Below are 14320 nucleotides of genomic sequence, written 5' to 3'. Positions count from 1 at the left end.
GAGGAAAACAGAATCTAAGATACTTGAAACAGTGTATTCCATACTCTGGAATCTAATAACGTAGTATTTTGCACTTTTAAACTTTTTAAACTCTTTCCATTATTGTCAATACTTCTTATGCAGTGCATTTAGATCTCAGACTGGACGTCAAATGAGTTGTGTACCTTGCCTCATGCCACGGAAATTTCCTGTGCTGCCTAAACACATGATAAGAATACTCTAGTGCCCAGACTCAAGAAAAGCATCAGTACATGTTATACCCTGTAACAAAATTACACACTGACCAACAAATAAGACCATGTTATGTCAAATACTCTAGCATAAAAAATATTATATAGGAAATACTAATAATTGGCTTATTAGTATTAAAGACGACATAGGTCTTGTAAATAGCTGATTTACTGTATTTGCAAAACAGATACAAGAAGTCTAAACAAGTGCATTTAAAAGATGAGCAACAGATTAAATTACACAGCTGCATACATGCAATCAGTACCAAGATAGCAAACCAAGGCCACATTTCACCATCACTATACCATTTTATATAGTGTAGAATTGAACATTAGAAATTATGAATCCACTGAAATAGGTAGCAAAAGTCCAGATAATACTCAAGAAACATGGTGTGGAGACTGAGCCCATATTTTGGCAGAAATTTATGACTGCTATTGAGCTCATTAAATAAAGATGAAGTCATCCCATTTATTTCAAAGGGTTTCTGAGAAAAGATATCTACATTTTATCTTGTAAAGGTATGACTGAACAAAGACAAATCAGCTAGAAGTGACCACTATGTTTGCTACAGACACTTAGATCAAAGGAATCCTCTCCTTTGCTTGAATGATTAAAGATATTAGATTCCCAGATGGTTCTTCTTATGTGATATTAATAACTGAATTGGTTAAAAAGATCTTTCCTATATTGTTTATTCATCACCTCAATAATTAAAAAAAAGCTATTAAAGAAGTTAGCAGAATGAATAAGTATATAGCAAAGAAATAAAAATACCCCCCCCGCGGGGGGGGGGGGGGGAGTACACGGACCGTGCAGAGAAATAGCAAAAATAATAGGTAATTTTTGCTATATAAAGTAACTCTAGTTTTAGATAAATTTATGCAAGGTCAAACTCCATTGTCCCTTTGTACAATGCCAGTTGTCTTAAACTGTCTGAACTTCTCATCTGTTCAACCACACGTTCCTATCAGAGCATATTGTTTTATAGGACAGTTACCATAAGCACATTGTCACAGTGTCCATGTGGATTACAAATGCTCAGATAAGAAACAGAGACATGGAGTTTAAGGCTTGTTTTTCAGAAGTGTTTCAGTTCCTAACTTCCAAAACACAAAGGCACAGAACAGGAAAAACAAAAAAAAAAAAGTAAAAAAACAAAACAAAACAAAACAAAACAAAATAATTTTTTATTGAGGCTTCCTGACCTTTATGGGCCATGAGCCTTCTCCTCCCATTGCTTTTCAGCACATTCAACTACCTCAGATGCCCAGTGCAAATGCAGTATGCAATGAAAACAAATAAAACAAGACTCTGTTGATTTACAGGATCTATAGGTCAAACCTTAAATAAATGAGCTTGTAATTACAAAGCCACCATAATGACTCTACCACTGCACATATGCACCTGCTATGTCTTTGTTTTGAAATTCAGATATAATTTTTTCAAGATGTGAATATATGAGGAATACAGATCCTCTTCACTGTGAGTTAGTAAGTTTCATTATTCTTTCTTTTTTTCCATCATGAGTCTGTTATAATTGATAAATTTTAAGCAGAATGAATCACTTTCAACTGAACCAAACTAGTTCAGTTACACTAAGAAAATAACTGAATAAATAAAAAAAAGGGAGAGAAAAAAGATAGATCTTCTCCTTATTCCTTTTGAATGTCTAGGTATCAGTAAGTTAAAAATATAGTTGAAGGTACTCTATTACATGTTGTATTTGAACTCTAAGACTTAATAACCTATGGTGGACTTAATGCCTTTATGAATTTATCTAATTTGCTTTTGAATTCATTTATACTTCTTGTCTCCACAGGGTTCTGGAGCAGTTATCATAATATAATTTTATGCTGAGTGAAAAGCACTCTCACTTCACTGGCAATCCCTCCTTCCAATTTTGTGAAAGACTGCTAATAACTACTGCTTCTTCCTTCACCATTATATATCCCTCTGTTACATTCCTCTTTGGTCTTCTCAGGGGAAGAAGTTTCCTATCACAATTATCCTCCCCTCATAAAGAAGCCAAAATTGGTTTCTCTTCTAGCATGCAGGTTCAGGATGTGGAAGAAAATCTATACCTCTCTTGAGAGAACACTCATTCAAATTAGTGAAATAATGTAAATAAGAGAGAAGAAATAAAAGAGGAGAGAAAGCTTACTTACCAGGACCGTCATAATGAAGGCAGCGCAGACTAAACTTATTGGAAAGGCAATTGCTATCCTAGCATCAGCTGATAGCGGGCATTCGCCACAATCTGCTGGACATATAGAGCAGCCTTCTTCTTCCTCACAAAAGCCATCTCCACAAACTGATTAGAAAAGGAAACCCATATCAGGATATTTTATGGCAGTTTCATCGATCAGCGTGGTGGAATTCAGATTTAAATACATGGTTCCTAAGGTAACCTCAGAGTACCAGAAAGAATACATTTTGAAGAATCCAGAGATAGTACTACAGCAGCTGATTTTATTATTTTGGTTTTCAAAGTGATGTAGGATCTCTTTGATCAGATCAAACTGTTAATGACATGAGAGTCTTTGACTTTTTTTGTGTGTGTGTGTATAAATAATTTCATTACTGCTCTTTCTCATTGTCCATCTGTTTTTTTTGTTTGCTTGTTTTTCTGAGACAAGAAGTTCCTCAAGGCAGACATTGCCTTTTGAGTTCTTTGCACATATGTCAGCCCTTGAGACCTCCAGAAGTAGGTGATTCTTTCTCAGCAGCAGCAGACTGTGTACTTCAGAGTGAAACCTTGCAACCTGTTCTTCAAGGATTTATTTTCCTCCAAGGTCTTAAGAAAATTATCAGCAGCATCAGCCATGATTTTAAAAAAGCCCTAGAGGACAAAACTCCTTCTCCCATGTTATGAGTGCTGTTTCCATTTTACCTCTGTGCCTAAACTAATACAATTCTTCACTTCAGCCTCCTGAGACAAGCTCAAGATATTATTCTGTCACTACAAAATATTTAAAAAAAAAAATCCCGAACAAAACAAAATCCACTGTTTTTATCCACTCTGGAGTTTCTTTAGTTCTATTTTTTTTGTTTTGTTTTGTTTTGTTTTGTTTTGTTTTGTTTTGTTTTTGTTTTTGTTTTGTGTTTGTTTTTGTTTTCAATAACATTGAGAAATATAAACTTCCAGAAGAGTTGCTAACAAGAAAACTTTGATGACATTTCTGTTTAACCAATATTTTTCTTCAAATTGTGTGTTTAATTTCTTAAATAATACCCACTTTTTATATTTTGCTTTGCTAAGAGAATTGTTATTATTAGTTCTGCTCCCCTGCATATTGTTATACTAAGCTGCATAGAAGTCTGATGCCTTTGGGAGCAACTGGATTTTAATGTGAACAATGGAACCAAGCTGGGTTTCTACCTTTCCAACATGCCTAAGGCTAATCCGTACCCCCTCAGATTAAGAATGTCCAGATCTTTACAATGTAGTGGCTGGAAGAGTATTTTCATATCCCTGTCAATTGAACCCATTGGTCATGATATTTGACTTTATGTGTTTGGCAAGAATGGCTTCCTACTGTTCTAGCTTCTTTCACAGGTTAGAAGAAGCTCAAACAATTTTTTTCATTTTCAGCGTTAGAAGAATTTTAGGAAGATCTTTGTTTATATACAATTGTAAGGAAGAATAGGAGTCACTCTTGCTCTTGGTATCCATACATGAATGATAAAAACCTTTGCATTCAATAAGCAATTCCCTCACGTCTTTACTCGATATCATACCTACTGCAGGAAGGACTGTGGTTTTTGCTTCCAGAGCAACTTGCATTCTCCCAACTCTGATGTGTGCGATGAGAGAAGTCACACCCACATGAACCAAAACAACCTGCCAGATAAGTGAACAAAGCTGCAAGGATCGAAACTTCATTTGCATACAGTAAGTCATTTTAACAAAAATGATCCAATTATGGTGTCTTCCAAAACAATATGTGCATTTTTTTCAGAATCAGGAATGTCAGAGGTGCTTGGTTGGTGAAACAAAGAGTAGCAGGAGAGGCAAGCCATGTTGGAAAGCCAGGTCTGATTCCTCTCACTGGTGACTGTTCTTTCAATCAGGCAAGGCTTTCAGCCTATGCATCCCTGTCACATTTGCTTCCCTGTTACTTCTGCATGGTAGAAACCCCTAGAGATCATGATAACCTGCAACACAGTGTAGTCAGTAGCGCAGTATTTTTTTAGTACAAACAAACAGGTTAGGCTATTTTCTTCTTTCCCATCCCCCTTATTTCTACTAACTCCATAAGGAATAGCAGTATGAAAAGCTATTGCTTCCAATCGAGTCAGTTTCGAATTGGTGATACTCAGCCATATGCACTGCTTACGTATATAATACTGACAACAGTTAACAAGCCAGGAACATGCACATGAACTGTATCAAACTGCTAGCAAGTAAGCTTTGAAAAGAGCAAACCATTTGTTGTATACAACAAATATACCTTACCTTGGCAGTCCAGTTTCTTTGGCTCATTTTGCCAGCTGTAGATAAAGTGTGAGTAAATATCTGGCCATCATCAGGAATCCATGGACCACATATTCCTCCTCTACCCTTTATCAGACAGATCGGTTATGTCACTAAATGATGACACAATGAAAATCCTAGTCTCCCTTTTTTACCTTCTTAAAATGTCTTGTATTCTTTTTCAGAAAATAACAAATTCTATTAAAATGTCAAACAACATTGTTTTGTGATAAAATAAAAGATAGTAAGAGAGAAATACGCTTAAATTGAGTCAAAATCTCACAAATCTCATTATTGTTTAAAATACATGAAAGAAAATCTGGTCCCATATTTTAGCTCGAGTAATTCCATGCACCTAATATACTTTTTTTTTTTTTTTTCAGGTTTTGCTGCATTAGAACCAGAAACAGAATCATATCCCATATTTTATATTTTTTTCTAAAGGTATTTTATTGCAGATTGACTTTTAGTATGACAGGGCTTTTGTCTTTAACAGATCAGGAAGGGATCTATTATGTGTCAATGTCTGTTTGCAAAGCATTTCGCACTAAAGCTCTCAAAAAGTAAACTTCCCAGCAATTGCAACCACTTAGGATTATTTTGGCTGTTTCAAGATTGTGCATTATTTTGATGTTTCAAAAGGCTTAAGTCTGTCTACTAACTCCAGATATTTCCTCAGGAACCTCTTCCAATGCAGTGTAAAGCACAGACCTAATCCAAAGAAACAGCTCATGCAAAAAAAAACAAAACAAAAAAATGCTTTAAGGGTTACAACATTTAAAAAAAAATAGCACAACCCACCCTCACAATAATAACAAACAAACAAACAAACAAAACAAAACAAAAACACACTCACACAACTCCTTTTTGGAATAATGGAGAACACTCACTTTGAAATGTATGTTTAGTCTTACACAATGACACTTATCTGGCCTTCTTGCTGTATGACAGCAAACCAGTTTAGACTTCTAAGAAAGAACTGCAATATCTGCAATATTACAAGGAAGCCTGATGATGCATTTTGGCTACATGCTTTTATGTTTCACACACAGTAGTATCAAGCAGAATTGTGAAAGTAAGAAATAATAGACAGATGTTTAAGTTCTTCAGTATGGTTCTAGCCGAAAGCTTTGATGTGATGGTTCCAGCAGAGATTCCTCTTTCAAATAAAATTCCTGGTATCAGCTAAGGTCCTCAGGGAGTCATAAATAGAACAGTTCCATACAAAGAGGGCTGCCGTGAAGTAAACTAGAGTTCTTAGGAGGCATTTAGCCTTCACACAGAACGGTGCATGAAACAGCCACAAGACATGTAAGGATATGTTTACTATTACACTGTGTTTGATCATGAAGAATGTGTGAAGTTGCCACAAGGGAGATCAACTTGAAAAACTGGGCAACTGCATGAAGGTTGTTTTTCTGGGTAAGACTTTCCTCACATGGGAAAATGAAGATGAAAATTAAAAAGAAAAGGAAAGGGAAAAGGAAAATTAAAAGGAAAAGGAAAAAGAAGAAAAAGAAAAAAAAAAGAAAAAGAAAAAAAAAGAAAAAGAAAAGGAAAAAGAAAGGAAAAAGAAAGGAACAGAAAAGGAAGTTTGTTATTGTGTATTTCAATTCCTTTTTTTTTCTGTTGTTCTAATCAAATAAAGAAAAATCAGTTCATCTTAGCACCTGTGTATACAGGCTTCCATTCTACAAGTCGCAGACAGTGTGACTCACGCCAGTCGATGTTAGTAATTTAGGCAAATCATTCAGGTTCCCTCTATAAGATGCAGAGAGATAGTGATACTTGCAGCTGACAATTAATCCTACTTGTTTTAGAATGAAATGACCTATCTTTCTTTCTCTACTGACTGTAAAGAGATTTGAGTCAAGTAAACTTGAGAGATGTAACTAGACACATTAAGAATAATGAGTGCTTCTGAATACCATCTTGTACAAAAATACAGCTATTTGCTTTGCAGCCTCAGAATCAAGTGCAAAATTTTCTGAAACTGACAAATTCTCACATTTGTTTCAGTAAACTGTATATTTGGTCTAATTATAATAACAAAAAGACCTCACAAAAGTCATTGCAAAAAGTTTTTACAAAAGTTATTGCAATGGTGTTTCAACCAATACCACAAACAGGGCACATGAAGTCACATCCTTATACTAACCATGAAGGCCAAAGGACAGGAGTGAATGTTGGCATGGTGGACACAGCAGTTCTCGCCATTTGCATCTTTCCAGCTGGGAGGGCACTCATGCTCCTCACAGAATTCCCTTGCAGCAGTAGCATTGCTAGCCAAGGAGCAGAGAAAAAGACATAATTTTATATTCATTACTTATTCCTCAAAACTGTAACATGCACAAAAAATCCTGTATAGAAAAATGAGTAGCATAAACATATGCAGTGAGAAAAACACTGTAATGCCATTTCTTTCTCTTTTGTTTTACTTCTGGTTGAAGCACTCCTTGAGCAATGGAGATTGCTGTTAACTCTGGCAGATACTATACATCAAGCCGCTACCAGCCTCCACTTATGTCTAGAGACTGACTGCATGACCAGATTACTTGGCATTGCTACAACTGGATTAGAAGAACATACCACTTACTGTACTTCCACTATCAGAAATATGTGTCCCTGGTTACTGTCATTCTCAGTGTTTTCAACTGTATATGTGAATCTATGCATGTGATTCCTATTTGGCTTCAGTCTTTGCTCCACAACCTGAAGAGCCAATGATAATTACTACATTGGACAACAATATCAGATACAAATCCTAAAACCAAAAACTTAGAGAAAACAGTGGTCTATATGTTTAGACTGTTCTGCAAAGCAACCACAGAATCACAGAACAGCCCAGGTTGGAAGGGGCCTCAAAAAAACATCAGCTCTGACCTTTTGTGGGAAAAAGGAGACTAGATGAAATTACTTTGGACGCTGTCCAACTGCATCTTAATAACCTCCAGTGACAGGAACTTGAACACATCCCTGTGAAAGTTGTTTCTGTGACTGGTTGTCCTCACTGTAATATATATATATATATATATATATGTATGTATTTCTTGTATCAAGATTAAATGTCTCCCAGTGCAACTTCTATCCTTTGTCTTTTTGCCCCTTATCTTTCCCATGTGGATCCTTGTAAGGAGGCCTCCATCCTCTTTGTAGCCACCCTTGGAATACTGTGATGAGGTCCCCCGCTCAGCCTTCTATTTTCCAGGCTGAAAAGACCTTCAGTCTTTCCTCATAGTGGAAACCTTTCTTCAGCGCTTTGATTATCTTTGTGGCTCTCCTTCAGACCCTCACCAGTCTTTTTTGAATTGCAGGGACCAGAACTGGACATAGTACTCCAGGCCTGAAAAGTGCTAAGTACAACTAGTCATAGGAGATTATATTTAAAAGAGAAGACTACATTACAAGAAATATATATTAAGTTAGGATTTTTGGAATTTCATTACTGAAAGATGAATGTAGTTCCCTGGATATGTCACAACACTTTCTTCCAATGTGTTTTCTGATTTACACTTTCAGTTGAACAACAACTTCTGTGAAGTTGTTAAGAAATTTTTATTTATTTATTTATAAGAAATAAATGCAGTATGTGTACGTACTCAAAGAGCAGAATCTTCTAAATTCCTTAGTGATTTAAGAGAATTGGCTTCCTTGGAAAACCAGGAAAACTGATTCATTACAAGTGAAAACAAAAATGCTTTTTGATCACATTTTTGGATTATTTATTTATTATTATTTTCTATTGCAAATGGAGTATATGTCATCTTTCAATCTTCAATAAAATCATCCTGCATAACAGCTTTTACAATGTGAACTTCACAAAGTGAACACTCACACAGACAAAGAAGAAAGTTAGTTTTCTCACAAACATCTCTTATAGTAGCCAAATACAGAACAGAATGTGGTGAACTGTGGCTGCAGCCTCTGTTCCAGACATTGCTTTATACGGTTAGAGAACTGCTGTGTACAGTCCACTACTATAAGATCACAGCGTACTAGCATTTTAGTGATATAAAGTTATACACAGACACATGCTGTACTGAACCTGTGTTGTCTAGTTACTAACAGTCTCTGAAGTGACTGAACTTGACTCCTTTTGGATTGATTTCAATGCCACAGAAATTTAAATAAATTCTTCACTGAAATCACTGGATTCAAGGTTGGGCCAAACCCTTTATTATATTTATATTGTGCACTTTGAACATGCTTATTATTAAAACAGACATAGAACACAGTGAGTTTGGGACTCCTGCTAGAATTTCATTTATTTCCTCATGTAGAGAAGCTAACAAGTGACATTTAGAGTTGCAGTGTGACTGTTATACAGATGCAGGATGACACGTGTTGTCCTTGACTTGCAGGTGAACGTGCCGTGTGTGTTGTGAAAGCAAAGCCATTCCAGAGGGGCAAATATCAGTGCAAACACTGCTAGAAGAGAACTCAAGAGGTGCAAAGAATTAGCTAGAGTATGAGAGCATGTGTTCCAATTATGTTACAGAAAATGTCTGTGCATACAGACTCCCCATATACTCATAACCATGAAAACGTTTTATAGAAGGTATTACCTGTGAGAAAGGATTCCATTTTGCACTGCATATTGATAAAAGCCATCTGAAGCAAAGACTGCATAGGTCACATTGAAGAATTCCCCACTCACAGCCTTTTCTGGAGGCCTTTTCACCCATGCCATCTCCAGACCTAGAAACAATAAAATTATGAGCCTATATATTTGCCGTACTTTTCTACTTTACAGTTGCATACAAATGTAAATCTTTCTCTGTGGTATGGAACATTGTGTACTGAAAGAGAAGTAAGTGTAATTTTCATCCATTGTTCCTTTTGCTTCTTCCAAGCCCAAAATACTCATCCATTTTAGTGGCTGTGTAAGTATGCAGAAATGCTCATTACTACAATTCTGACATTCACTTAGAAAAGATCAAGCAATTGGAGAAATATGATAACAAGTCTGTTCATCTTATCTATAATAAATTTACTCTCAGCACAATGCACTGCTACTTGTCCTGATACACTTGCTTTGATTGCAGTGGGTTGCTCAGGCAGGCGGTGGAATCACCGTTCCTGGAGATGTTTAAGTAAAGGTTGGACGTGGTGGTTAGGGACATGGTTTAGTGGGTGACACTGGTGGCAGGGGGACGGTTGGACCAGGTGATCTTGGAGGTCTTTTCCAACCTTAATGATAATGTGATTCTATGATTCCTCTTAGATCAAGTAATAAGCATTGTTCATTATTCCTGGCTGCTTTCACTGAGGCACATTTTCTTATTGAAGAACAGACAACTCTAGGATACATGAAATTCAGTCAGAAACTTTAACCTCACCAGATACTACATATGCTAATTACATACTTAAGAAAGCCTGCTCTTTTTATAAAACGGTAACATCTAGAGCTGAGACCAGTGGGAGTACTGCTGCTCAGATATCTGTCATTTTCCATGTCTACACCCTTACCATGAAAAATAATTTAACTTGGTCATCTCTCTTGTCCCTGGAACACCTATTACCTGCTCTGAGCCTGGGAATGAAGTGAGATGAGAGGTGAGAACTGTTTTTCATTCATATTCTCAAACAATGCTGTAGTGGTTTGGGCTTAGATGGAGTTAATTTTCTTCATAGTGGCTAGTATGATAACGTGTTGGATTTAGGATGAGAACAATGCTGACAGCACACCAATGTTTAGTTGTTGCAGAGCAGTGCTCACACCGAGCCAAGGCCTTTCCAGGTTCTCGTGCTGCCTCACCAGTGAGGAGGCTGGGGGTGCACAAGGAGCTGGGAGGGGGCAGAGCCAGGACAGCTGACCCCAGCTGGCCAAAAGGAGGTCCCATAGCATGTGGTGTCATGTGGGACAAAAAAATAGGGTTGGGGAGTAAGAGGGTGGTGTTGGATAGGGCAGGGTGGGGTGATACTGCTGCTCAAGGACTGGTTGGGCATCAGTTGCTGGATTGTGAGCAATTGCATTTTGCATCAGTTCTTTTGTATATTTATGTTATTTATATTTATATTACCCTTTTCTGTTCTATTAAAGTGTCGTTATTTCAGTCCACAAGTTTTTACTATTTTTTTTCTGACTTTCTCCCCAGTCCACTGGTGGGGAGTGAGCAAACGGCTATGTGGTGCTTTGCTGTCTGCCAGGTTAAACCACAACAACTACAAAAATCTTTTCACCCCTTTCACCAGCCTCTTCGCATGTTGTTGGATGAAGGTTTTAATTTTTGGTATGTCAAATAACACGTGCAGACATGTAGCTCTCAGTTGGTCAGAAAATATTAAATCCATTCTGCAGAGGATGGGTAAGAGTGTTCCCATCCTGCTGTTCAAGAGATCCCCACTTTCTTGTTGTTGTTGTTCAGTTATAAACTCTCTTAATACTCCGAAGTTGTTTTTACAAGTGTATTCTTCACTTGCACTGTTAGTGAAATAAGAATTTATTTTTTTCCTTAAACATGATTTCCTTTCAAATATAAAGAACCTCTTGACATCACCACTCCCTTACAAAGTAGTTTTGTAAAAAGTAAACAAAGGTTAAAACAACAACAACAACAACAACAACAAACATAAGAAAACTCTTGCTACAAAGAGCAATTTGCTCTAAAAGGTGAGAGAGCTGAGGTTCAGAGAATGTAACAGAATGAATGTAGAAGGTCAGCATAAATTTCAGAAAAATTTCTTTCTACTCACCTTTAAAGGTCTCACAAAAATAAACAAAACTCTTATTTCAATGATAGATACTCCCACATCTAAGTGTTTTGAAGATCTTGTGTTACAAGTCAAGTTGACAGCAATGAAGTTGCCTTTCACTTTGCTTTCATAAGTGCCCAGGGATTGCAATAAGAATCACAGAGAAAGACAGGATAAAGCTTGCAGTTCATTCTAAGACTGGTTTAAAGCTTATATGTTGATCAAAAAAACTACTCATATTTGTTTCCTTTGTACTCAGTTCACACTGATTTATTAATAAGAATAGTTTCAAATGAGCTGTATCTTTTGATAAGCAGTAGTTTCAATGTTAAAACAATAGTTAATTCATATAGAAATAAAATCCTTGGTTGACAGTCGTCTAGATAGTCTTTCAATTCCTCTGTTCAGTCTGAACTCTTCAGAAAACATTTGACTATAATATTGAGTTCAGAGTAGGACCCAGTAGTTTATTTCCTGGAGTTTTCTATTACTACTAGAATTTCTCAGGTAAACTTTTTTTTTTCTTTTTCTAAAAAACAAAAAAACAAACAAGCAAACAAACAAAATGGGAAGGGAAGGGAAAACGTCTCTGATCTAATCTTTCCTAAAATAAACAGAAGTGTTCCTTTACACCAGTTATTTAGCCCTTTATTCCCAGTTGCAGAGTCACAGTGGTACAGTCGAAAATGGAAAGCATCTCTGGAAATCATCCAGTCCAGCCTGATCTTGTTTAAGACAGAGTCACCTAGAGCATGTTTCTTAGTACTTTGCCCAGTTGGGTTTTGAATATCCCCAGGGATGGAGAAACCACATCTCTGGGCAACCTGTTCCAGTGTTTGATGACCCATAAAAAAGAAAAGCTTTTTTTACATTTTAGTTGAATTTCCAATATTTCAATTATTCTTTAATTATTTTAAAATCTCAAGCAATTTCAAAGATTAAAAAACAAACAAATAAACAAAAAAACACAAACTATTTTTTATTATATCATAATGTAAATTCAATTTTGAAACTGATTGGAATAAGTGGTTAAAGATCTCAGATTTGAAGTACTCACAGAACACAGTGTTGAGCAAGGAGAGGAAGGCACTATGTGCAGAAATGGTGATTTTATTTACTGGCTGGAGGGTTTAAACAGTCCACTTTTGAAATGACACTATAACATTTCAGGAATGACTCAATAAAATTTGCTGCAATGCAGAGCTGATTGCCTGCTTTGTTTGGATTAAGTTGCATTTGGTTTTCTAATGAGAAATGAAATGTTTTCAATTATTTTCTGGGGGAAGGGATTCAGCTGTTGCTATTACTTTTTCTTTTGGAATCAATGAATATTGGACAAATAATTACTCAGAACTTTCTTTTGGCTATTTTCTTTCACTTCTTTTCTCTAGAAAAATATGTTGTTACTGACTCAGATGCCTTCTACCACGTGAAACATTCGTTATGAGTTAGGTATTATTCTGAGTACTTCAATTTGGGTTTCCCAATCTTTCATCAAGCAAGATATGATCTTCTGTGAGCAGCTTTAGAACTCACCTCCGCAGTCCAGCATGTTATACTCATCTGGTTTTTCCAGGGGCCAACAGTCATAGTCTTTGTTGTCTAAATCATGCCATCCCCCCACTAACATCACCTGCCAGAAAAAAAGCATACAAATTGACTCCATAAAACACACTATAGGAACCAGGGAAGGATGAGTTTCGTTTGGAAAGTTTGTATTTCTTCTAAAGAAAATAAAACAAGCATAGAAACAGAACCTGGCATATTTTGATTTCTTCAACTTTTGAAGCAAAAAGTGACAGCTTTTTAGGGATCAGTTTATTACTTTGATCTAGCCAGAAATTAGACCTCAGACAATGTAGTGACTTAACTAAACTGTCTCTTGTAGAACTTTTCCTCTATAAAAAATGGGCAGTTCTAGGACCAGATGCAGAGAAACATTTTATTTAAAGAAGTTTTTCTCTTTGCTTTTAAAATGCCATCTTCCTACACTGAAATTCTTTCTATGATTATTTTTCATTATAGATTTAATAACAAAATATAATTAATTACACAAATGTTACAATATGTAATTATAGACAATATTAAGATTGCGTATGCCTATTACATGTAGAACACAGCATCATAATAGCATACAGAGTGAATTCGAACAGTTGCAGAATATAAATGATTATGCCCGTATATATATTATACATTTTATGCATATTTATAATAATCAGGTATTAAAATAGACATTCTAGGCTATATATGAACAGATGATAATACACTCTGAGTTTAGTCCTCAATTAGTAAAAGAAATATTTTTCTCTATGTATTATTGGAAAATAATCATCTAGTGGATTTTTCAATTACTAATCCAGTTATTTAAGGAATAAGATATAATTATATATATATATATTTTCAACATATTTTGCTATTATTCTTGTATAGATGTACATTAATAAAATAGCCATCTCACTACAATAAGCCATCTACCATTCCTACAGTATGCATGGACCAGAGGAATACATTACAGTAATAGGATCTACATAGTTTACCTACCAATAAACTGAGGAAGCTTCGGAGCCCTAAGGCAAGTGTTTTGATAGCTCTCATACTGCCTAACATGCATCCAGCTCACCAAGTGTCTGGGCTGCTTCTGTTGTTGCTGTTGCTGCTGAATTAGATGCCCCTGCCTAAGAAGGGGGGTTGCTAGGCAAGCCGATCCTAGCAACTCCACCTGCTGCAGATGTTCTGCCTCCTCCTTCTCTTTTACTCTACCCTACATCTGCTCAGTGCAGGGTGGAAACACCCCACCACACTTTTGCTGAACCTCTCTGAAAAATCAGCACTTGCCTTAGGGGCAGCCCCACTTTTAGACTGTTGACGTTTGTGCCCCTGTCAGCTCCAGCCTGGAAGAGCAATGGGAGGCTTTTA

The 14320-nt window shown here is 36.2% G+C and overlaps 1 protein-coding gene across 1 annotated transcript in view; it reads right to left on the bottom strand.

Moving 5' to 3' along the window:
- Positions 1-14054, bottom strand: part of LOC118156773 (atrial natriuretic peptide receptor 1-like) — a 38278-nt gene extending 24224 nt beyond the window's left edge. The window contains exons 1-7 of the mRNA XM_035311001.1: positions 13946-14054; positions 12941-13037; positions 9274-9406; positions 6867-6990; positions 4691-4795; positions 3973-4075; positions 2400-2545 (exon numbers count right to left, since the gene is read on the bottom strand). Coding sequence (XP_035166892.1) covers positions 2400-2545; positions 3973-4075; positions 4691-4795; positions 6867-6990; positions 9274-9406; positions 12941-13037; positions 13946-14011 — 774 coding nt within the window. The 5' untranslated portion in view covers positions 14012-14054. The remainder of the gene's footprint in view (positions 1-2399; positions 2546-3972; positions 4076-4690; positions 4796-6866; positions 6991-9273; positions 9407-12940; positions 13038-13945) is intronic.
- Between the last annotated feature and the right edge of the window lie 266 nt (positions 14055-14320).

The sequence above is a fragment of the Oxyura jamaicensis genome, chromosome Z (genome assembly GCF_011077185.1).
Source record: "Oxyura jamaicensis isolate SHBP4307 breed ruddy duck chromosome Z, BPBGC_Ojam_1.0, whole genome shotgun sequence".
Classification (NCBI taxonomy): Eukaryota; Metazoa; Chordata; class Aves; order Anseriformes; family Anatidae; genus Oxyura; species Oxyura jamaicensis.
Note: the sequence above shows the minus strand (reverse complement) of the source record. Positions and strands in the feature narration are given on the sequence as shown.